Below are 26,188 nucleotides of genomic sequence, written 5' to 3' on the forward strand. Positions count from 1 at the left end.
TTGGACACACACTCACCCGAAAGCCGCCAAACACATCTCACTGTGGCTGCAGACAGCAAGGTAAAGGCACGCTCGCAGGGACTCCACCTTTAGTGTCCTGTGCTGTGTATCCTGCATCTGATGCTCTGCCCACTACTGGCTGGAGGCTGCGGGCCACTTGAAATGACGGCACAGGCTGCAATTGGCCCCCGGGCCGGACTTTGGACATGCCTGCCATAGAGCCTTTGGCTTATATTATTGAATCTCATCTGTATATAAAGGGGCTTCAGATTGATTTCCGAATGGATAGGGTTGCTTTGTATGCGGATGACCTTGTTATTTTTACAGGAATACTCTATAGCCATATGGGAAGAGGGGGGCCCTAGACTGCACACCCTGTAATGAGGTGCTCCTATAGCCTCTATATACTCTATAGCCATGCCCATCCTGTTGGAGGTGGTGGGAGGTTGGAGTTTCAGAAATAGTGACATTGAACCAAGGTTATTGTGACACTCATGGGCCACTCAAGGCAGCATCCCACACCTCCAGCAATAGTGGTCCCAAGTCCACATCCGACTTTGATCTAAGATGTGGCAGTATGGATGGTGTAATGGTTAGCATTTCTGCCTCACAGCATGATGGTCATGGGTTAGATTCCCACCATGGCTCTAACTGTGCGGAGTTTGTATATTTTCCCCGTACTTGCGTGAGTTTCTTCCAGGTACTACGCTTTCCTCCCACAATCCAAAAATATACTGATAGGCTAATTGTCTCCCAACAAATTTAACTCTAGAATGTATGTGTGTGTGTACATGTGGTAGGGAATATAGATTGTAAGCTCCACTGGGACTTATGTGAATGTTCAAATATTCTCTGTAAAGCTCTGTAAAATATGTGGGTGCTATATAAGAAACTGTTAATCAATAATAAATATCCTTATCGTGAAGTGAGTAAAGTTGAATAGACCACAGAAATTGAGTGTTTGAGGCCGAGGTAAGTCATTAACATCTTAAGAGGTGAATCCTGTATGCTGGGAGGGGTATTTAAAAACAGCTGTACAAGCGTGTCAGAGTTGGAGATACCTAAAGAAAGTATTAGGAATAGGAAAATCCAGCTGCAAATGTTGAAGTGTTTTGAAAACCTCTTCATGGTACAATTGCTTAATTGTGAACAAATCCCAATTTAACCCATACCTCCTGTAACTGAAGCCAAGATAATTCCTTAATACCATCCAAAGGAGAGTTAGAATCCAAAGCCACCTTAGGAAGAATAGCAGCAGCCCACTTACAGAAAATTGTAGCCTGTTTCACTATAGGAATCCTGATTAGAGCTACATTACCGCTCAGTAATAAGTGTAAAGGCCAGGCCGAGTTTTCGATACTATCAATGCCGGCAGTCGTGGAAAACCCCTTAGCAATCCATTCTACTATATGAGCCTGTTGGGCCACTAGATAATATAGTCTAAACAAGGGGAGAGCTAGACCCCCAGAAACCCGTGGTCTTGTCAACGTACTGAATATATTCCACACTCTTTGTCTAGACCATGTGATAGAGGATAACAATCTATATGCTTAGAAATCTTTTGGGGCACATACATTGGGGGAATTGCAAAACATATAGCAACTTAGGCTAAGCATACATTTTGATGAGATTGACCCTGCCAGTAATTGTGAGAGGAAGTCTACCCCACACAGATATATGGGAGCGTAGGTAGTCCAGTTGAGGCATGATATTAAGATCCATATAGTGAAATGGATCTTTTGTGACCCAGACACCCAGGTAATTGAAAGTCAACCCATCTCAATAGAAGAGTCGCAAGATGATCGGATGGGCAGAGACCAGCAAAGGGACGTATGCACATTTTGTCGCAGTTTATCAATAAACCAGACTGCACCAAATACAGTAATAATATTCATCACCTGAGGCTGAGAAATATTGTACTGTGAAATGCATAGCAGAATATCATCTGCATATAGGGCAATCGTATCCATTTTAGAACCAGTGGAAACCCCAAAATGTTGGGGTTAGCCTTTATGAGGCAAGTGAGAGGCTCTAGGGTGTGTGAGAGTGGGTTTCTGGCGAGAGGAAACATCTGTTGATTGACACACTTGCAGAGGGGACCGAGTACAGTAATATTACCGAACGAATGAACAAAGGTCTGATCCCAAAATGCCCCATAGTGTCTCATTGGAACACCCACTCCACAGAGGCTTTAGCAGCATCTACAAATACTATGATGGAGGAGCGAGTGTCTCCATGGGGAAACTGTAGATGTGTCAACGCACAAATTATTGCTGTAGATTTACAGGCATGAAACTGCTTTGATCATTATGAACCAATTGGGTCATGACCAAGTTTAATTTGGCGGTATTCATAGGAACGGATCCTTGCCCCTACTGCATTGAGGTGTATTAGCAGTTGTTTTTATGTGTTATTAAATTTGCATGTTTTTAATTGTTCATGTGCTACTTTTTCTTTTTCCAGTGCGGTCGAACCCACAATTAGTCAGTAAGTGAGCAGCATTGTCAGGGCCCTACCTAAACCTTATTATGGTGCATGGGAATGCCTGTTCCATGTCACAGCATTCAGATATGTGATTCTGAGACACAAAAAATTCTGCCAAAACTTGAAAAGCTCCACCCATTTTGGTTTATATATTTCCCCTTTCATGGCTGTAAATTGGGGCAGATGGGAGATCTAGTATTCTGCTCCTGCTTTCCCCTAAACACAGTCTGATAGATAGAACCGTGTGTACTAAGTCTTGAAAAGTGCGAGAGTGATGAAGCATCAGCTCCTGTCATGTTGCAGAGTTTGAAAAATGACAGTTAGGAGCTGGTTGTTAGTTTATGTCTCAACTTTATCGCTTTCCAAGGCTTATTTAACCTGGTGCAGCTTAACCCGATAAAAGTAGTGGACACATTACTTTTACATAAATGCCAGCACCGGCAACTGGTTGCAACCAAAGTGGAAAATAATTCAATAGATTCATTGGGCACCATATATTAGCCATGTCTCCCTACTGCTGGCAGAAATGGAGCAATTGACATTGCCAACAGTGATTCTAATGGCCCCATTACCCTCGGTGAAAATAGCTGAGAAAGAATGCCAGGAGAGGCAGACGCAACCAGGAGAGGCAGACGCCCCCGGAAGCCCAGGACCCCCGTGCGAGGCAGATGTCACCGCCATAGAGGAATTCACCCCAATCAACACCTTTGGAGTGGCATGCGCCCCCCTATCAACACCTTTGGAGTGGCATGCGCCCCCCAATCAACACCTTTGGAGTGGCATGCGCCCCCCAATCAACACCTTTGGAGTGGCATGCGCCCCCCAATCAACACCTCTGGAGTGGCATGCGCCCCCCAATCAACACCACTGGAGTGGCATGCTCCCCCAATCATCACCACTGGAGTGGCATGCACCCCTAACAACACCATCGGAGAGGTGCTTGCAGACACAATGGGTTTTATACAAATACAACTTGTGTAATAAAATGAGTGTTGTATAATGATACAGTTTCTCTTTCTTTTTTTTTCTTTCCCCAATTGGAGCGTCTCTATGCTGAATGAATGCTTGGGAACTGCAGTGTCATAATATGTAAAATAAAACAGAGGTGTACTTCTACTCTCTTAAATATCAGCTCTGTAACCCATCAATTTCCTGTATACAGACATAGAGGTTTTTCTTGGTTTGGTCCATACAACAAGACAGGGAGGGTTATTAAACTGCGCCCAAATCACATCTGCACTGAGAAGAGCACAACATTAAAAAAAATTCAAGAGATAAAACAAAAAACAGAGATTGTATTATCAGAATCCCACAGAGATGCAACAGTACATTCACTTGCAAAAATATACTGTACCTCTGTCACCAAGGTACATGTATATTAAGTATGTAAATTCAACATGGCGGCTGTCTGTCGGTCACTGTGCTTCTGCCCAGTCCGGTATAAAGATCGGGCCGAGAAGTAGGCCCAAATCAGATGTTTGACATCCCCCTTGGGTCACTCAATTGCATGATATCAATAGCGGGGTCAAGTCAGAGGTCGGCCTTGCTGCCCATCCGACCTCTGACTTGACCCCCCTATTGATATCATGGAATTGAGTCGCATGCAATACATTGTGTCCAAGGGCAGCTCAGATGGCTATACACTGCTGCAATACATCGCATGCTGCTCAGATGTGTCCCTGGGGGGGCTTTGATGACTATACACTGCTGTGATACATCGCATGCTCCTCTAGAGTGTCCCTGGGTAGCTCAGATGGCTATATATCTGAGCCACCCATACATCTGTATATTCTCCCCGTACTTGCGTGGGTTTCCTCCGGGTACTCGGGTTTCCTCCCACAATCCAAAAATATACTGGTAGGTTAATTGGCTCCCAAAAAATTAACCCTATAATGTGTGGGTGTGCATGTGGTAGGTAATATAGATTGTAAGCTCCACTGAGGTAGGGACTGATGTGAATGTTCAACTATACTCTGTAAAGCGCTTCAGAATATCTATGCGCTATATAAGAAACTGTTAATAAATATACACTGCTGCGATACATCATATGCCACTCTGGAGTGTCCCTGGGCGGCTTAGATGGCTATACACTGCTGCATGCCGCTCGGGAGTGTCCCTTGGTGGCTCAGATGGCTATACAATTCTGCGATACATCGTATGCCGCTCTGGAGTGTCCCTGGGCGGCTCAGATGGCTATACATTGCTGCAATACATCGCATGCCGCTCGGGAGTGTCCCTGAGCGGCTCGCATTGCTATACACTGCTGCGATACAGCGCAGTAGTGTATGGCCACCTTAAACCCTTCAAACAAGCTGGGAAGGACATGCAAATGCTACTCTGATTTATTTACCACAGCAGTGGCTCACAAGTATGGAAACCCGAACAGGCCAGGTCTTAAGAATATCCATGCATAAGCACAGTTAATTTGATACCTCAGTCAGCTTGATACCGTTGTGCACAAGCATGGATAACCTTGATACCTGGACTGAAAGTGTTTTGAGGACAGAGGACCAGATTCATTAAAGCAAGTAATTATGTGTCTGGAATAAACCATGCTGCTATGAAAGGGGAGCAAATACATTTATATTGTTTCTCTGCAGGGTAAATACTGGATGCTTTTGCATGTAGCCCACAGATGTTAGACGGCTTTATTTTTACACGGCAACTCAGAATTCAGTTTGAACACACCCCGCCCAAATCTAAAGCTGGCTGTTTTGGACTTTATCACCCGGTTCTGGGTGAAAACTGTCAGGTCCCATGTTTCACCTCCGATCTGATCCTTTGTCCCATGCGCATCAGATGGGAGATGGAGACGCAGAAGGACTGTCGCCGGGGAGTTCAAGGGAAATCTTATGAGACTTCTACCGACAAGAAGCCGCATAAGTGTATGGGGGCATTTACTCTCTCTCAGTGGCGTAACTATAGCTCCGCAGCCCCCGCGGTGGCGCGCAGAGAAAGTTTGGCGCGCCGGGGGTCTGCAGGGCTATAGTTACCCGCTGCTGTCTGCGGTACCTGACTGCCGTGCCGCCACAGTCCCGTCTCTCCTAGTGCTGGCTCCTGCTTCTATAATGAAAACTGACACTTAGAAAATGGCACTTTTCATTATTAGCAGCAGGAGCCAGCGCTGTGATGGCACGGCAGGCAGGTACCGCAGACAGCAGCGGGTGGGCAGGTATGGGCATGGGGGGGGACGCCGAGGGGAGTGGGGGGAGGAATTTTTTTTTGCGGCGGGGAAGGGCGCATAATAAGTAGTTACGCCACTGCACTCTCTGCACATATTACATCTGCCCCACCTGCAGTGCTGCATGGTTTTTACCATTTGCTTAGCTAACAAAGCTGAATCAGGCCCTGTACTAAAGGAATAAGGGCTGCAAACGGATTTTATTATTAACCTGAATGAAGCTTGACCATTATTTAGGGATAGGTTCATATATGGCGCAGACATATTCTGCAGATTTTTAGAGTCATTCACACATTCCATGCACCCATGGAGCTTACAATCTATCTATGGGCCTGGCTAATACAGCAGTTGCACACTAGGATGATGTTAGTGCAGTTGAGCAATAACCAGTAATCTGCCGCACTGCACAGGTGCCAAAGACCTTTACCATTGGCGCACACAGCGAAAAGTCATTTGTAAAGTGATTAGCAGGAAAGGTGTTTGCAGGAAATGTCAGGGATTGGCAGCAAAAACACATAATTGTCCCTGATTTTTTGGGAGCAAGTCGCAGCCACCATCATGAACACATTTATGATGGTTCCAACGTCAGTGCACGACCATAGAATTAGTCAAGAGGCCCAATAGGGAAGGATCTGTGACCATGTCACATTTGTGAGCAGTTGCTGAGATTAGCAAAGCTGCCTTCGGGCACATCCATATAAATCCTGCTGCGTACATTAGCTGTGTATGGGATAACAGCTGCAAATGCTATGAAACTGGCCCTATAAAATGCATATACATACACACTCGGGCACATTTGTTGACAGAAGCCAGTAAGTGTTTGGGTTGTACAAGGAACCAGGAGCACCAGCAGGACACGGACACACACACACACCGTATTGCGATCAGAAGGTTTCTGAAAAAGGCAAGTGTTAATAACCCTGAGTCAGGGAAACTGCTACATCCAAAAAATTCACCAGATGTGGATCGATGGTGTGTGTAAATTCAATAGGACTAACAGTGTTATTATGTGACACTATCATGTTCTCAAACTCAGCATTAGACCCAGACCAGATCATAAAAATATCATCTATGTATCTGGCATAAAAATTAATCATGCCAGATACATTCGGGTCATTAAAAAAGATGTCATGTTCACACTGTATCATATAGGCGTTGGTATGACCGTATACAGACTGGTTATATCAATACTGCATAGAAAGCTGTCAACTGAAATATCATGAACCTGTTTCAATTTATTAAGAAATGAAGTGGTATCTTTAAGATGGTATTTTTGATCCACAATGCAGGGTTGGAGCAAGGCATCAATAAAAACAGAGACATTTTGAAACCGTGAATTCCTAGCGGATATTATGGGCCGTCCAGGCGACCTCTCTAGATTCTTATGTATCTTAGGAAGGGTGTAAACTAGGGGTACCACTGGGCATTTGGGCAATAATGCCTCACAAACAGCCTGGGTGATAGCCCCATCCCTCACTGCCCTTCCCAATCTATCAGATAATAAAGTTTTAAACCGCTCTGTAGGATCATGTTGGACGTCAGAGTAGTGGGGTATGTGTGGGTGTTTGGGGTGGTACCTGTCGTTCGGCGCAGTCTATTTCAATCTGGCGGCGGAGGCAGCGGGGGTCCCTGCAGTCTATTAAAAATCACGAGCGCTATCCGCCGGGCTATGCGGAAGCGCTTCTAGTGTGAAAACACTGGCAGCACGCTGATTGGCTGAGATCAGCGTGCGCCGTGCTGCCAGAGTTTTCACACTAGAAGCGCTTCCGCATAGCCCGGCGGATAGCGCTCGTGATTTTTAATAGACTGCAGGGACCCCCGCTGCCTCCGCCGCCAGATTGAAATAGACAGCGCCGGTAGGACAGGTACCCGGGCGGCATTTTCCGCCCTCCAGTGGCCGGCGCCCTAGGCAAATGCCTAGGTTTGCCTAGTGGTGGCGCCGGCCCTGGTTATACAAGACATAGATGCGTATAGGCTTGAGATACAGCGCCAATTATCTGATTCTATGGTGTACCGTAAATTAGAATGTGATCCTACAGAGCGCTTTAAAACTTTATTATCTGATAGATTGGGAAGGGCAGTGAGGGATGGGGTTATCACCCAGGCTGTTTGTGAGGCATTTTTGCCCAAATGCCCGGTGGTACCCCTCCTTTACACCCTTCCTAAGATACATAAGAATCTAGAGAGGCCGCCTGGATGGCCCATAATATCCGCTAGGAATTCACTGTTTCAAAATGTCTCTGTTTTTATTGATGCCTTGCTCCAACCCTGCATTGTGGATCAAAAATACCATCTTAAAGATACCACTTCATTTCTTAATAAATTGAAACAGGTTCATGATATTTCAGTTGACAGCTTTCTATGCAGTATTCGATATAACAAGTCTGTATACGGTCATACCAAATCTTGACACACACACACACACACACGAAGGGATGTGGAACAGCCACAAACTTGGTGTGGTAAGACAGCAAGGGAGCCGGGCCCCTGCCGCCACCAGCACGCCAGGCCAGAGACGACACAATGTACATCTAAGAGGAGGGCGGGACTTGCAGTGGCAGCCAGCCTGCACAGAATTAGAGAGGAGGGTGGGAGCATCGACTTACAGTGCTATGTACTAGAGAAGCTACACCACATGCCAGCGCCGCATTAAATTCCAGCTGCTGGACCAGCAATTATCAAAGAAAATCCTTACTGACAGCCCCTGCACTAGTCAGACGTATGTGATAATTATGTATATTAAACTATACCAGACAATGCCACCGGAGCCAGATTAACAATGGGCCGGAGGGCCCAGGCCCACCAATAAAATAGGCCCACAAAACCAGCTGTGCAGCAGGCTGTATACAAAAAAAAAAAACATTTTTTCTTATATACATATTATACAGCATGTCCAAGAGATTGGCACCCTCCGCCATCATCTCAATTACTGTGGTGCACTGGCATAGTATAATATATAGTCCAGAAGCAGGCATGCATTTGGTTTTGCATGGCAAAAAAAAACTTAATCAGAAGCCTACAAGCTTTTGGGCCTTTATTGAGCCCAATTTGGGTGGCATAACATAAATTTGGGCTCAATCTGGGCGGCACAATGTGAATGTTGGCTTAATCCCAGTTGCAAAACGTGCATTTTGGCTTATTCCGTGTGTCATAATGTGAATTTTTACTCACTCCGTGTGAAGTTTGGCTCATTTTGTGTGGCATAATGTGTATAAGGGGTATTTAGTGTGGTACACTACACCTTAGGACACTCACTCATTTGCATGACCTCACCCCCTTTTGCATGGGCACACCCAATTGTCCTGAGCATGGCCCTTAAACATTTACTGGAAGTGTTAAGCGGCCCCCCAGCTGAAATTATTGCCCACCCCTGATATACGCAGTAGTTCCTTTTTTTCAATGTTAATGTGGCACCTGTAAATATTATTGAAATAAAGTGACATTTTGCACACAAGGCTTACTTATTTTTCATGTACTTCATTATAGGGGGGGTAAGTCTTCAACATGTTTAAAAAAAAAATTACTTTGAGGACCACCCGAATATATATATATATATAAACTTGCAGGGTTCACACTCATTAATAATCAATTTTCAAGTGCCCGCAAACAAACTGGTAAGTAGAAGGCATGTGGTCCGTGATAACACAACTTTACAACTTTTAAAAATATCATTGGGGCACAATATAGTCGACCAAACTTTGGACAATTGGCATAGTAAGTAAGTCAACTGATCCCTTTTGGCAAACAGCCTTTATCCTGGACTAAAACAACTGAGCAGTCTACCTAATATAGCGCCATGATCGTCTAAATGCCCCACTGATCCTCTTTATCAGACTCGATCGCAAAGCCCCACACACACTACACGATGTTGACCGCAGTCGATAAAGTAAACTATATTGACCGCGAGTTGCCGATTTTGAGCATCCACTGAACAATATTGGTAAATGATATCGTTCAGTGACGTCGACAGGACCGACTGAACATGGAGGTCCTTGGCTCTATATCGGTTGCATGTCCTATGAAACATATGTCCTGCACATAATATTTATCAAATTGCATGAGCAATCACTCAAATGCAATCAGCGGCACATGTGGCAAGTGGGGGCCGGAGCGTGGGTGGAGGTGGAGTGAGGACCGGAGCTCTGGTGGTGGAGCAGGCCAGAGTACTGGCGGCAGTGGAGCAGGTACTAGAGTGGTGGATCAGCAGCGCTGTGTATGGCGGGACTCAGCAACGGCGCTACAATCTGAAAAAAAAATTCAAACACTGGGCGGCCCTCTGCCAGTCCCCACAGCTGCCAGCTCTCCGGTGCCCTCTCCACCACCACCCCTCTTCCAGCACCCGATGTGGCATCACAGATGGCATGTGACATCAGGTGCTAGGGGAAAAAAAAAACACTGGGCACCACAAGATGCGATCGGATGCAATGGGACATCGCATTGCGCTGTTGCATTTCATCAGATCGCATAAGTGTATGGGCACCATTAGATCCTTTGAATGGCACTACAGAAACCAGTATGCCAACTTTAGTGCCACTTGGAGAATCTAGAGGCCTGCGGATGGAACAGTGAGACTGTCCTGGTGAAAGAAGGACAATGTAGAAGCATTTTGTATCTGCCTTTATATTGTCTAGAAGCAGTGCTGTTTCTAGAGCTGGATAAGATGTGCTCATGTTACACTGGAAATGTGTCATCTGATATAACATCACCCTTGTAAGAAGAGAAGAGAAATAAATCAGTTTAACTAGGATTCTCTCCTCATCCACGTTGTCCCGTAGGACCTAAAAAATATATAATGTTTGATCATTTCTTTATTAGTTAGCAATTAAAGGTAAAAAGCCATCCTTTACTATTTATTTTGGTCAATTGTATTAATTGTCTGTGACCTGATATATTGAGTCCCTGTATAAGGGATATCGATGACGAAGTATAAAAAAAAAGTAATGAATATAGAGTACAAAGAAAATAAGAAGATTAAAATCTGTAAACTGTGTTTTAGTTCTGGTTTATTCTGGTACTTTTGTTGATAAGTAGCAGTGATATTATCCCAGTGTGCCTTTATAGTGAGCAATATAGGGCCGCTGCGTGTGCTGTATTTTATGCTAGATCTGCATCCATTAAGCTTATATAGCTAGTTTGATCATTGTTGCGGTTTAGAATTATTGACATACACTGTTGCAACAAATTAGATCTAAGTTAGATTGAGCCTTGACAAAGCTCAAAGAGAGCGAAATGCGCATTGGCATATCGCTGTAAACTGTTTGTTTGTTATATCATGTGTTTGCCATAACCTGTAAAATAACTATACATTGCAGAAGGGTACTAAGGGCAGGGGATTCAGCGCTAACTGTAGCAAGCGCTGAAGCACACTTAGCACACGCAGCAAGCATATGGGAACACATCCCGGTGCTGCGAAGGTGCTGTAAAAACGGAGATCTCAAACAAAGACTCCGCTACTTAGCTGCGCATCTACGCCGGCACGCAGCAATCATATGGGAATACTTCCCCTAGGCTGCGATAGTGCTGAATGCCCACCACCCTATCTGAACTGTCAGTCCGCTTGAAGTGCTGATAGATGCGATCTGTGATTTGCGGTCAGTGTGCACACTGACGCACCATAAATATAGACTATTCGGTACTTGTTTCCTAGCACGGCCACACCGATTTACATCGGGGTGGTCGTGTCGGAAAAATCGGGTCGATCGCATCGCATGCGATTTGGTCGCATGCGATGCGATCGTCGCGACCGACCGATTTTGGACCCGATTTTTTTTTTTAATGAAATGTAAATCGGGTCCCTGGGACCCGATTTTACATTGTATTCAATGTAAAAATATTCCCAACCCCCCCAAATTTAACGGCGTACACCGCACCCCACGATAGACGCCAACCCGAAGCGTGGCGAGCGCAGCGAGCCCGCGAGGGGCGGCGGTGCGCGTCCTCCGACCTTTTCATTCCCCTACTATCCACGTCGGCGTGGAGTTGAGAATAGAATAGTGTGGCGAGCGCAGCGAGCCACCGAGCCCGAAGCGTGGCGAGCGCAGCGAGCCCCGCGAGGGGACGCGGATACCTTCACAGGTAAACGCGTCCCTTCGCGGACTTCACAGGTGTCTGCGTCGCCACGGACACCTGTGAAGCCCGCGAGGGGACGCGTATAACTGTGAAGGTATCCGCGTCCGCTCGCCACGCTTCGGGCTCGGTGGCTCGCTGCGCTCGCCACACTATTCTATTCTCAACTCCACGCCGACGTGGATAGTAGGGGAATGAAAAGGTCGGAGGACGCGCACCGCCGCCCCTCGCGGGCTCGCTGCGCTCGCCACGCTTCGGGTTGGCGTCTATCGTGGGGTAACGACGGGGACATCTATAATGTGAAATGGGTCATATTGGCCCATTTCACATTTTTTCACTATTTCAATGTCAAAAAAATATTTTAACATTGAACCCGATGGAAAAATCGGGGGCATCGCGTCGTGACCATTGTTAATGGTCCCGACCGACGCGATGCCCCCGATATTTTACCTTTCCCGACACGATTTCAATGTTAAAATATTTTTTAACATTGAAGCCTATGGGGAAATCGCGGGCATCGCGTCGGTCGCGTCGGGACCATTGTTAACGGTCCCGACCGACGCGATGCCCCCGATATTTTATCCTAGCCGGCCAAATGGACCTGATTTCAAAGGAAATCGGGTCCATCTTATGGATCGTGTACCTTAACTAAAGGTACACGATCCATAAGATTTGTGGCCGTGCTAGGAAACAAGTACCGACTATTCATTTAACTGCTGCATGTACATTGGGGACACTATCTTAGGTGTCACCAACGAAGGTTCTTTTGTATATTCAGTACTAACATCTTCCTATCAGGTTTGAAAAATATGTGTAAAGTATATACACCAATCATAGCCCCTCATTTTTTTTGATTGAAAAAGCAGGTCTTTATTGTACATAAAGAATGCAAAAAACAGACGATAACAAATATCACACATATACCGTGTCGCAGCACAGCCAAAACACAGTACACATGCAAACAGTATAGTACATATTATAAAATACAGCACAAGATAAACTCACACTATAGACTATACTATGCACTATGCATTCTAACGGTAACATTTACACTACAGTATACAAGACTATGGGTTTGGAGGGTAGGGGGTGAGGGAGGAGGAATCACATGCCCGAAGCTTTATTGACCAGACAGACACGTATAAGGGGAGGGCAATAAATAGAAATACATCAACAAAACAACAGACATTGTGAAGTGAGGGGGAAGGGGCCACGGTCCCAAAGTCTTATAAAACAGTCCAAACAAGGGGAAAGGACCAGAAGAAAAGGGGTTTAGTCCTCTTCTTCCTCAGGGCTATCCCGAATGGAATAGTCTCTGAGCAGGCTGTGAACCAGCCTGCGGCAGTCCTGAACGGACATTCTCTCCCTCCGCAATATGAGACGATTTCTGGCAAACCACAAAGCGTCCTTAACACAGTTTATAAGGCGCCAGGCTTCCTGGGTCGCCCCATATGTGTGGGTGCCTGGGAATAGTCCATACAATACCGAAAGGTATGAAAGACAGTTTCTGGGCACGGAGTCCTTGAATTCAGTCTCTAGGGCATCCAACAACAACTGTGCGTAGGTGCAGTCCCAGAAGATGTGCATGGAGGTTTCTTCATGCACAAAGCACCAGGGACAATGTCTATACCTACACAAGTTTCGGGAGTGCATGAATGACCGGTGAGGCAAACCCCCCTGAATGGCCATCCATGACATGTCTTTGTGTCTATTTGTGAGCCTTTTGGAGGCCACATACTCCCAGACAAACTTGGCAGTTGCTGAAGGGAGCCCTGAAATCGGTTCCATGACGTCTTTGGCTCTGATGAGCTTGTGGACATTTTTAGGTTTCCACAAGTCGGGTTTCAATCCCTCCAGTTGGTGCTCCCTCACAAACTTGGACACATCCAGGTAGAACCATGGAGTAGTCCAGTTGTAAGGGATGGAGCTGTCCCACTTGTCCCATTTAAGGGTCCTCCACATAGGTAGGAGGAAGAAGCGGGACATGGAGTTCCCCGCAGAGCCAGCACAATTGTCAATCAAAGTTCTGCGGATACAGTTACATGCAAAGAAGGCTCTCAGCATAGTTGGAATGTCTGGAATGCCTTTGCCACCTTTGAGGGGATCTTTGTACATAACAATCCGCTTGACTCTGTCCATTTTGGAGCCCCAGATGAAGTGGAAAACAGCCCGTGTGATGGCCTTGCAGATCGCCGCCAGAGGTGGCCAGGCCTGGGCGGTGTACTGAAGAACAGGAAGAATCTCATTCCGCAGCACAAGTGTTTTCCCTTCGATGGTAAGGTCTCTGAGACTCCACAATCCAAGTTTTTGTCGCATTGTCGCAAGTCTTTCATCCCAGCACTTCAGGGCCGCTCCATCTCCTCCGAACCAGACACCAAGGATCTTGATGAGGTCTGGCTTTACCGTGAATGGAAATGGAGTGGAGGACGACAGGTGCCACTTTCCGAAGAGCATAGCCTCTGACTTCCCAAGGTTGACCCTTGATCCTGAAGCACGGCCAAAGTCTTCGCAGGTCTGGACGAGGGCCGTCACCGATCTCTGGTCTGCGCAGAACCCAGTGACGTCGTCCATGTACAGCGAACACTTGGCCTCTGGGTGGTCTGGACCCGGTGCGGTGATCCCTCTGATCTCTTGATTTTGCCTGATGGATACAGCGAAGAGCTCTATAACACAAACAAAAAGAAGAGGTGAAAGAGGGCATAGCCCCTCATTATATCACCTGACAAACCTGATTAGATAAAAGACAGTACTACTTGAATTTAATCTTGACTGATAATTTTCCAGTCAGATAGACCTATTGTGACTCTAAAGAGAACAGTATCCAATTTGTTGCAACAGTGTATGTCAATAATTCTAAACCGCAACAATTATCAAACTAGCTACATAAGCTTAATGGATGCAGATCTAGCATAAAATACACCACACGCAGCGTCCCTATATTGCTCACTATAAAGGCACACTGGGATAATATCACTGCTACTGTACTTATCAACAAAAGTACCAGAATAAACCAGAACTAAAACACAGTTTACAGATTTTAATCTTCTTATTTTCTTTCTACTCTATATTCATTACTTTGTTTTTGTACTTCGCCATCGATATCCCTTATACAGGGACTCAATATATCAGGTCACAGACAATTAATACAATTGACCAAAATAAATAGTAAAGGATGGCTTTTTACCTTTAATTGCTAACTAATAAAGAAATTATCAAACATTATATATTTTTTAGGTCCTAAGGGACAACGTGGATGAGGAGTGCATCCTAGTTAAACTGATTTCTTTCTCTTCTCTTCTTACAATCTACATCCTAAATCAGTTGAGAGCACCCGCAACTTGAGCGGAATAATATATATAAAAATCCTCTCTTTTGGAAAAATTGGTTCCATCCACGAATTATTGAAATCTTAGTACTTTGTATGGTGCGGGTCTTTCTCTCCTTGTGTGTTATCACCCTTCTAGTCCCAGGAAAAGAGGATACTACTTCAATTTATACGGTAAATACTTGAGTTTATGCTATTCCTGTTTGTAAAATAAAAAAAATCCCACATACTACTGGCTAGAATAAGATAGGATAAATTGATGCTGAATCAAGTGCTACGGTATTATGGAGAGATTAATCATCTGGCTTCACCTGGCTGAAAGAGACAAAGGAATGTTAGAGACAAGTGGAAACTTGAAACTGACTGAGCTACTAAAAGAATGAAAAAAAAAAAAAAAAAAAAAAGGAGAAAAAGATTTGTGTGGGGGAGGAACACAATGGAAGAAAAAGTAATGAAAAGATTTGGGCAGCATATCCTGTTAAAGAGAAGAAAAAAAATCTGTTAGTCTAGAATGGCCTGTGCATGGGACTTTCAGTTTCGTGTGCTGTTACTGGGGGACTCTGGTGTGGGGAAGACTTCCCTCCTGAGGAGGTACACAGATGAAGACTTCACAGACACTACTGGGCCAACTGTAGGGGTAGATTTCTGCTCCCGAATAGAAGAGCCTGAGGCTGGTGTTAAAGTCAGGTTGCAGTTCTGGGACACAGCAGGACAGGAGCGTTATCGGTGAGATTAATTTATTGTATTATAACAGAAGCAATACTTTTTACACATTTAAAGGTGGTACTTTAATTTTCAATTGAAAAAAAGTATACATATTATACTGCTTGGGGAACAGGGGGTTCCTGAGTCCTGCGCTAAGTGTGAGATGATATATATGGGTGTAATTAAGTACTGCGTGGCACTGTGCGGTGAGTGTGAATGGAATACAGGAATGGTCAGTACAATAGTGTAATTTGTCAACAGAAATTTGTTGTGAAGTGAAATCAACACTGTTCACAGCTGCCTCTGAAATCACCCTTACAACAAATGGACCATAAAACAAAATGCATGCATAAATAAGTTGGATGCAATTGTGCGATGTCAAAAAATCTCAGTTCAATGCTGCGGGTTAGTACCAACAGCAATGGTGCACAGAGGTGTGTGTGTGTCGGGGGGGGGGGGGAATGAGAGTGTAGGACACTCTGGGGAATGGGGGGCAGTCTGCGGTACCAGGAAAAAGTCAAGTGAGCAGATCAGTGAAAACAGGTTGGTGGTGCGGGGGGCTGGCGTCCCGTTCCTCCCACAGTGCACCTCTAACCTGTATGTTGAGACTGCCTGCAGTCGTTCCAAAGGTCCCATGCTGTATCCATCCTCCTAGCCCTGTGCTGTAGTTGGCGCGGTGGGATGCAGTTAAGATCCCGGTGGTCGGGATCCCGGCGTTCAGAATCCCGACGCCGGAATCCCGACCGCCGAAATGCCGACACTTTCTCCCTCCTGGGGTGTCCACGACACCCCTGGAGGGAGAATAAATTAGTGTGCCGAGCGTAGCGAGGCACCGGATCCACGTCCCCCCCGTGTCGGCATTTCGACTGTCGGGATTCCGGCGTCGGGATTCTGAGCGCCGGGATCCCGACCGCCGGGATTCAATACTGAATCCGGCGCGGTGTGCGCACAACCAGCCTGGCTCCACAGTCCCGGCGACGTGACTTCCGGGTAGCGGTATCACGAGATCCCGATGCCCGGCTTGTCAATTACCGCTGGGTCAGTGCGCTCGACTCCCAGCCAGGAGGAGACTTCGAGTGTGTGCTGGTGATGGTAGTGAGCTCCAACGCGTATCGACCCACATAGGGTCTTCTTCAGGGAGAGTGTGTCTGGATGCCTGATGGCTCCAGGCTTTATTGGGATGTGGCAGTGGGCGGGTCTATGTCTGTGGTGGCCATTTTTGAAATGGGAAGACTTGCCCCTTTCCCAATCACTTGATCATTTATGTGCGGTGGCCATCTTTAAAGTACCTATCAAAAGTTACCACCAAAATTTACAACGGTAGTGTATAACCAAGAATTGTTGTCCATCAACCAACAAAGGATTGCAAAATTTAACCCCTTGCAATTACAGTTAGCCAATCTTCTAGTTTCTCAGATATAAAGGTAGGCCCATCTTCCCATAAAACTAATTTGTTTGCAGACGATGTTCTTTTATTTATAACAGATCCAGAAATCTCTCCACCCGCCTTACACAAAATTATTGCGTGCTAAAGTGCAGCCTCTTATGCAGCTACGCACGTAACACGACAAAGACTGAAGCCCTACCGTTTAACCTAGACACCCATAAATTATCCATATTTAAACAAATTTTTAAATATAATTGGAAAGACGTACTCTATATTGTATTCATATTTTTGGGTCCCTTTCTAGAACTACAGAAGTCAACTATAATCCTCTTTTTCTAAGAATACTTATTAAGTAGATGGCTGAATATAGAGATATCATAGCTAGGAAGATTGGCTGCTTCTAAAATGTTGATAATACCGAAGATAATGTAACTTTCGCTCGATACCCTACTTAATCCCCCCGAAAGTTATAAACCAAATTCATTCGGTAATCCTGAATATATATTTGTAAAAAGAAACCTCCTAGAATAGCATATAATAGGTTGACTAAGGTAAGGAAATTGGGTGGCTGGAGGTCTCTGGTCTAAGAAAATGCCAGCTTGCCTGGTGGCACAAAACGCTGGATAGACTTGGCATAACAGCTGTATGCACATATTGCCTTAACAGACCTATTATGGCTCCCATCCCAACAGAGACAAATCCTGCACAGCACTCCATGTGCCATATCAGATTCACTCAAAGCATGAGATGAGGGACTAGTCTCCACAAAGTCGATTTCTCTACCTACTCGTGCAGTATCATTGCAGTCCCTTTCTGGTATAACTCCCTCATTAAACTACCCCCAAAAGTCTCTAGGCATGACTACCATCACCAACCTATTGGACAGAATACAATATTACCCCATTCAATGTGTTGCAAACCCAATACAATCTAGAATTTAAAGAATTATTCACATACACTCGTATCACCCATTGGTTAGCTAACCAGTTGTAGTCCTCTGGACCGATACTTCTGCCTCCTCCTAATATATTATAATTATATTATACCTCTTCTGGTAACCTTAGAGGGTCTATAAGATTCTGATATGTTATGACACAGTGTATTGAGGGGGGAAATAAATCGACCTCGCAACTGAAATGGGAATCTGACATGAATTCTACATTTACTCAGCAGTTGATTTTCCTGTGTAAGTCCATGTTCCATTATCACCTGATATAGCATTATTACATGTCTACCCTGATGACCTGCACTTCTGAAGACGCTATGTATTGGGCCATATTCTATTTGCCACTAGAGCAGCAATAGCTCAGAACTGGAATGAACCATTCCCCTGCCTTCTTTTATTAAAATTATACAGAAAATCCACCATGCCTTCCAGATGGAAACACTGGGTTTATCCTACTCCCTCAAAACCAATTCTGCTTATGCTTCTATAGTTCTTTATATAAATCTGTGGTAATAATTATTTTTTTAATGCATATTCAAGTTATCATAAGTATATTGTTTGTATTGTATTACAGAATGAGTATCCCTTATCCAAAATGCTTAAAACCAGAAGCATTTTGGATAACGGATTATTACGGAATTCGGAATATTTTTATATTTAAATGAGGTATTTTACATTTATGTTGTATAAACACATCAAACACATGATATACACACAAATATATTTTATTTGTGCATGAAAGAAGGTTTTAAAACATGAAACAAGGTTTGTGTACAATCTCAGACATTGACTTTGAATGCCAAGCAATCATGTTCTTGTACATATTTACTGACAGTTACATATAATTTCCCCAGTAGTGCCAATTACAGATGTCACCACTAGGTTTTTAACCCCCCCCCCCCCCCCCCCCCTTCAAAAAAAGGTACATTCTGGAAACCATGGTTTCAGAATAATTTGGATAGCAGATATTTGGATAAGGGATACTCAACCTGTATATATGCGGACTCTTTGTTCTCTTGTATTCCTCCATATTTCTTTTTTTTCTGTACCCTTTTCCTTTCCGTGGTTAAAGGAACAAAACTTTTCAATAAAAAAATAAAGATGACAAAAAAGGATAGCAAATATTTAGTTGTTTTTTTTGTTGTTGTTGCTAAGGCTAATGGTTTCCCAACATTCATAGATCAGAGATGATGGTTTATCAATGTTTGCTAACCTCCTTCTGATTCCTAACTTCTACATTATGATGGAATGTTCACATGCTTGGTAAACTGATATTAATCCTCTAGCACAGGGGTTTTGCTAGTGTTTGTAGATGGATAAGGAAGTAGGACACATAACTGGTTTGATTGAATCACCTTGAGCTCTAGCAACACCTAATTGAAATACTTAAATGTGTGCCCAACATCTCCAAATTGTAAGCATTCTATGGCTCCTACAAAAGATGTAGCCCTACCTTAGGTTGTTAAAGCTACTGTAGCAGGCAAGTTCCTGCAGGGCCACCAAGGTTAATAACATATTGACATTTCATCACTATCTATATTTATGAATATCAACATGATTGCAACAAATGTTGATCTTGTGACTGTGAACATACCATACCACACTCCTCAAAATGGGGTAATTATCCACGAAAACAGTTTTACATATGTCTGGTATAGAGACAGATAAAGCCGTTACCAGACTGCCAAATCACTGGTGGTGGTTGGTAGTGGTGGTGGCAGCCTTTGGTCTAAGGAGGGTCTTATGCTAAATGTACTTCCTTATTGAGAAATGTCATCTGAGAGGGATTAAAGAAATTGTTATGCAGTCCAACTGTTCTACGGGTGTGGATTGAAACAGACAACCCAGAAAAGTGAAAAACTCAAAAAATGTTGGGGTGTCAACGTGACACCTGCTGACTTGAACCCCTAGTTAGTGTAGCGCATTTCCTTGCATGTGGTCCATGTGGGTGGTAACGTATGAAAAAGTCCAAATAATGAAAAAACTCATGTCGACCTTTCATGTGTCAACCACTCCCATGTCGACCTAATGACAGTCTATCTAGACACTGCAGGCCTTTCAATTGATTTCTGTATTCTACCCATCCTTACCAGCCACATGCAAATTACAGATGTGGTTTGTTATGTTGACATGAGACCATTGTGTTCCACTCTAATCCCTAATGGGCCCCATACATCAGCAATCACAATTTATGGATTTCCAGATTCAGGGATTTTTTGGCCAGATAAATGGATTTTACAATCTATCTGACTTTGCCCACACATTACAGATTTATTTCAGTGATCGGCAGATTTTTCCATCTAAAGATTGCATCTTAATATCTGGAAATTGCCCAATCGATTGCTGTTCATAATGTAAATAGATGAAGAAGACGAATTGGGAATGCCCACACATATAAAAAAGATCCGCAGATAATACCAGATTATTAAACATGTTTAAAAACCTGATTAAGCAATCGATTGGCGATTTTGATTGGGATTGCCAAAAGGGGGAGCCCACACATCTAAAATTAATTGTGGCAATCATCTCCATATCTGAAAATTGTCACAATTAATTGCTGATATATGGGGCCCTTTATGGGCCCCATACATCAGCAATCACAATTTATGGATTTTCAGATATTGGGATATTTTGGCCAGATAAATGGATTTTCAGATCTATCCGACTTTGCCCACACATTACAGATTTTTTCAGTGATCGGCAGATTTTTCCATCTAAAGATTGCATCTTCATATCTGGAAATTGCCCCAATCGATTGTCATTTCAGCTGTTCATAATGTAAATAGATGAAGAAAACGAATTGGGAATGCCCACACATATAAAAAAGATCTGCAGATAATACCAGATTATTAAACATGTTTAAAAACCTGATTAAGCAATCGATTGGCGATTGTGATTGGGATTGCCAAAAGGGGGAGCCCACACATCTAAAATTAATTGTGGCAATCATCTCTATATCTGAAAATTGTCACAATTAATTGCTGATGTATGGGGCCCATTACTCTCCTCCTAGTGATTAAACCTAACTGCCAGCATTCTGAGAATGTCAACACTTCACATGGCAATTTCATGCATATCAACATTATTTATTACCAGTTATTTATATAGCGCACACATATTCCACAGCACTTTACAGAGAAACTTTGAACATTCAAATAAGTCCCTGCCCCAGAGGAGCTTACAATCTATATTTCCTACCACAAGTACACACGCACACACAGACATTCTAGGGTTAATTTGTTGGGAGCCGATTAACCTACCAGTATATTTTTCGACTGTGGGAGAAAACCCGCACAAGCACAGGGAGAATATTCAAACTTCGCACAGTTAGGGACATGGTGGGAATTGAACCCATGAACTCATTGCTGTGAGGCAGTTATGCTAACATTACACCATCTGTAGTGCCCAACATGTTGAACTATGTTGATTGGCAATATTTTGGGTAAGTGGGGAAATTCAACATGTTAAAAATATCGGAATCATTGTTTAAGATGATTTTCAGATTAGAATCAGAGAATAATGGGCCCCATACATCAGCAATTAATTGTGACAATTTTCAGATATAGAGATGATTGCCACAATTAATTTTAGATGTGTGGGCTCCCCCTTTTGGCAATCCCAATCCCAATCGCCAATCGATTGCTTAATCAGGTTTTTAAACATGTTTAATAATCTGGTATTATCTGCAGATCTTTTTTAGATGTGTGGGCATTCCCAATTCGTTTTCTTCATCTATTTACATTATGAACAGCTGAAATGACAATCGATTGGGGCAATTTCCAGATATGAAGATGCAATCTTTAGATGGAAAAATCTGCCGATCACTGAAAAAATCTGTAATGTGTGGGCAAAGTCGGATAGATCTGAAAATCCATTTATCTGGCCAAAATATCCCAATATCTGAAAATCCATAAATTGTGATTGCTGATGTATGGGGCCCATAACAGTGGTTCTCCACCTGGGTCCCCAAGGACCCCCAACAGTTCACGTTATCCAGGTCTCCACACAGAATCGCAAGTGAAGTAATTAGCTCCACCTGTGGATCTTTAAAAATATGTCCGTGAATAACGAGTACTGTTGGTGGTCCTTGAGGACTGAGGTTGAGAACCGCTTGAACATGTTGGATTTCACAGATCCTGCAGCAAAACGAGAAATTGATTTATACAGGCTAGGTGTATGGGCTCCTCAAGGTGATTGTTTTAAAATACTTTTTATTTGCTTTTGTATTGATATATTGTAACTTTTTTTATTGTTATTCTGTTAGCACTATAGACCTTATTTTTTTTTTTATTACAACAAAGATTTAATTATTGCTTCTACTAGAATCATAACCTGCTTAGAAGAGTTGAACTGCTACCACGGTCCATTAATTGTCAGTGAGGTAAATACTAATTAGATAGCTATTTGACAGAGAAAAATGTGAAAGTGGGGAGACTTTCCCAGAGTGTCAACTTTGTTAGGAAAATCATATAGAACACTTAGTGGGTATAAGGGAAGCACTGTACCCTTAAAAAGTGTCAAAGGATTTATGCATTGCAAAAGTAAGATAATTAAAAAAAGCTTCATTTCATTCAATTACATAGGAATTTTAACTAGACATACAGAAAAAAAAATAAAATAAAAAAAAAAATGTGATTGGGAATATTTGAGGCCATTTTTTATTTGTTAATATAAAAGAGTGTTAAAAAGCAATAATTTTTCAGAAAATTTGGTGTGCATAAAATAACAGAAGTTAAGTTGGGGTACGTGGAGACCATTATTTTTTTTTAATGCATGTAAATTATTGGTCCAAATAAGCCAACTTAAAAACTTCCAAATACCTAATTTGTTAATAGGGAGAGAGTCCAAGGTGTTCTGAAGCAAGTCTCCATTTTACTTTAAAATAAAGATTTTTCCCTATCTTTTTACCTGCTCATGGGGGTGTAAAGATAAAGAGGTGAATTTACATTTAAAAAAACCAAACCTTAAAGTTTAGAATTGATATGTAATTCACAATTCAAATTTGCAGTGAATTCACTTTGCAGGATCAAACTCTGAATTCCCCCATAGTTGGAGAACCAAGTGCTGTGGTCCAGATGCAAATGGTGTGGAAAATTTGCAGGAGTTAATCAATAGCAAGATCAACATAGAGAAGCGGCTCCTAGATTGGCAAATATGTGGAGGGGATTTCAGTGTGGGCATTTGTGGTTGAATGGAAAGTTTGAAAACTGGATTTAAGTGGCTAGAAGGTGGATGGGAGGTTGTGACTATAAACCTCCTTGAGGAAAGAAAAATGTTCACGGAATAGAAAAGGACTGTGCACGTGTAACTGGAAGGTATCAGAGACTGATCGTCAGATCATATTTGCAATGTGAGAACAAGAATCAGGAGGAAAAGACTTGAAAAGGTAAAAGGGGGATATAGTCTCTATGAGGAAGGTTAGGGAGAAGTGTGACCTCAATCTCAATTCCTGAGAAGGAAGGAAACAAAACTGGTAGTTCGCGGGAAGAGTGTTATGGAAGATGGAGTGGAGTCTACAAAAAGATGACAGGGTACGTACAATGATTTTGAAGGTATACATGTATATTACATACATATAGGGCAGTATTCAATGCTGGGGGTGAGTGGCCAACGAGGGGGTTAAACGGCAGGGATTGCAGAAAAACCAGCGATTCTCGGTTTAACCCCCTCACCGGCTGCTCACCCTATTCTACATTACGGGGAGATCCTCGCTGTCATAGGACAGCGAGGATACTCCCAAACAGCCAGCCCACAGCTAATGCAGGGAGCCCGCTGCATTTAGCCGCGGGTCTCACTGCTTCTGCAGCCGCATACGCCGATTCCCCCTCACTCCAAAAAAGGAGCGAGGGGAATCGGCGTATGTGGTGGGAATCCGTTGAATACTGACCGGGCGGGCAGTGACAGTGAGCAGGCAGCCCTGCTTGCTGTCACCGCTCACCCCCAGCATTGAATACTACCCTTAGTCATTAGCTACTTGATTACTTGTTAATGCAAATCATGCAGCAGCAACAGCATGCATTTAATCATATTAGAAGCTCAGATCTAATGCCATTAGGTCAAGTGGCTAGAGTAACTAAGAAATGTATCTCCAAAGGGTTTAAGTTGTATGTAAAATATTGTTTTGCTAATAAAAAAGGTTAGGAAAATGATCAGACAGCTTCAAGCTGGCAGAGCATCTCTGAGAACACACAGACCATGGAGGCTATCAAAATTGGAGATGATGGGCCTTCTCTGACAAATCTCAAGTTCTATTATGACATGCAGATGTTTGGGTCAAAAATGTACAAAATATATGTAAAACCTGCCTTGTGTCAACAGTTCAGACTATTGGAGGTGTAAGTGGGGAGAATGACCCACATTAACATCCCTTACCTATTGAGGATTTTCCAACACCTGTGTTAAAGCAACTTTTCCTATTCAGGGGGAAATTCTTTGTGGTTCAGTGTGTGTTTGAGTGAAAATTGGATTTTGGAGATTTGTTTAACCTGCTGAATGCAGAGAAACATAATCCTTGATAAGTCACAACTCACACTGGTTTATCAAGGATAACGTATTCGCAGTTAAAGCAATTACCTGCAATCATTGAATGCAGCTAATTGCATACCACCCTTGGTTTTTCTTATGCAATACCCACAAATTATAATTGATAAGTTGTACATAAAAACTGAAGTACATATGTAAAGGATAGGAGAAATTTAGTTAGAATTTAAATAAAAAGTCATTTTTATTATTTTTGTTTAGTCACAATATTTTGGTGCATCACAAAACATGATTCATGATACAGGTATATCACAAAAATAATTAGATTGGGTTTAATTATCAGATAGGGTTCTGTATTGTAGACCTGTATTGTATGGTGTATGTATGAGCCAGGACTAGAACGTGAGTGAACTAAAATATATTTTCCAGGGAAAATTGTGAAAGTTGCATTGGCATCTGGAACAGACTCAGACGCTGCTCATGAAGAGTGTGTCACACACACATATATTCTAATTATGGAAGAATATGTTGTGCATATGTGCAAGTGTCTATGGCCATACTTGTGTATTGTCAATAATGTAAAAATAGTTTTTATTTTAGAAAATAATGATCTTTCGTCTGGATGTGAACTGGAACGGTGCACACAATAAATAAATGGCAGTCTATTTAAATAGAGTAACATCCTTAAATATCACCGACAAAACCACATGCTCTGCATGTGAAGTAATATAATCATGGGATCTGTTTGTAGCAGCTATGAGCTCTTTTGCATTGGATATAATTGCATTCTATCCTATGGCAATGAAAAACAAACATCTAAACTATAAAGAAACCAAAAAGAAGCCATGTATTTAATGTCACAGTATGGCAGGGATGGGGAACCTTCGGCCCTCCAGCTGATGAACTACACATCCCAGCATGCCCTGCTACAGTTTTACTATTAGGCCATACTAAAACTGTTGCAGGGCATGCTGGGATGTGTAGTTCGACAACATCTGGAGGGCCGAAGGTTCCCCATCCCTGCAGTAAGGTATGCAAAAAGTTCATAAATGAAAGTGATCTAAAGGTGTAACCCTACTTCAGTACGGTGTCCAGACACCGATTTGGGCTTTATCACTGTGCAGAATGCACCAATTGATCTTTCCCTCTCTTGTTTCTAGGGCAGTGACACGCTCCTATTACAGGAATGCGGCTTGTGTTATCCTTCTCTTCGATCTCACTGCACACAAATCTTTTGAGCACATACAAAACTGGCATAAGGAAGTAACAGACCGTACCCAGCCCCAACCTCTACTCTTCTTGCTGCTGGGAACGAAAAGTGACATGCAGCAACAGCGAAGTGTAACCCGAGAGGAGGCACAGAGTTTGGCAGACTCCATAAAGGCTCCGTATCTAGAGACATCTGCAAGAACTGGCAGTAATGTATCTGCAGCACTCTCCCTGCTATGCCGAGAGATTCTTAGAGCTGCTCGGGAAGATAACCACTCACCAGTGGAGCACAGCAGCGGAGGATGCTCAGTAGTGGAGACGACAAAGGAAACGAAGAACATACTATGTACATGTTGAGAATATGAGTGGAACCTGCAGGAACCAGGACAGCATTACAGTAAGCAC

The 26,188-nt window shown here is 43.3% G+C and overlaps 1 protein-coding gene across 1 annotated transcript; it reads left to right on the top strand.

Annotated features, from left to right (window-relative positions):
- Positions 1-15,567: 15,567 nt before the first annotated feature.
- RAB42 (RAB42, member RAS oncogene family) lies at positions 15,568-26,140 on the top strand. Its single transcript, XM_083170757.1, has 2 exons — positions 15,568-15,782; positions 25,735-26,140. Exons 1-2 carry the CDS (start codon positions 15,568-15,570, stop codon positions 26,138-26,140), a joined length of 621 nt encoding a protein of 206 aa, XP_083026883.1.
- Positions 26,141-26,188: the final 48 nt, after the last annotated feature.

This window comes from Crinia signifera, chromosome 2, assembly GCF_055691185.1.
Source record: "Crinia signifera chromosome 2, ASM5569118v1, whole genome shotgun sequence".
Taxonomy (NCBI): Eukaryota; Metazoa; Chordata; class Amphibia; order Anura; family Myobatrachidae; genus Crinia; species Crinia signifera.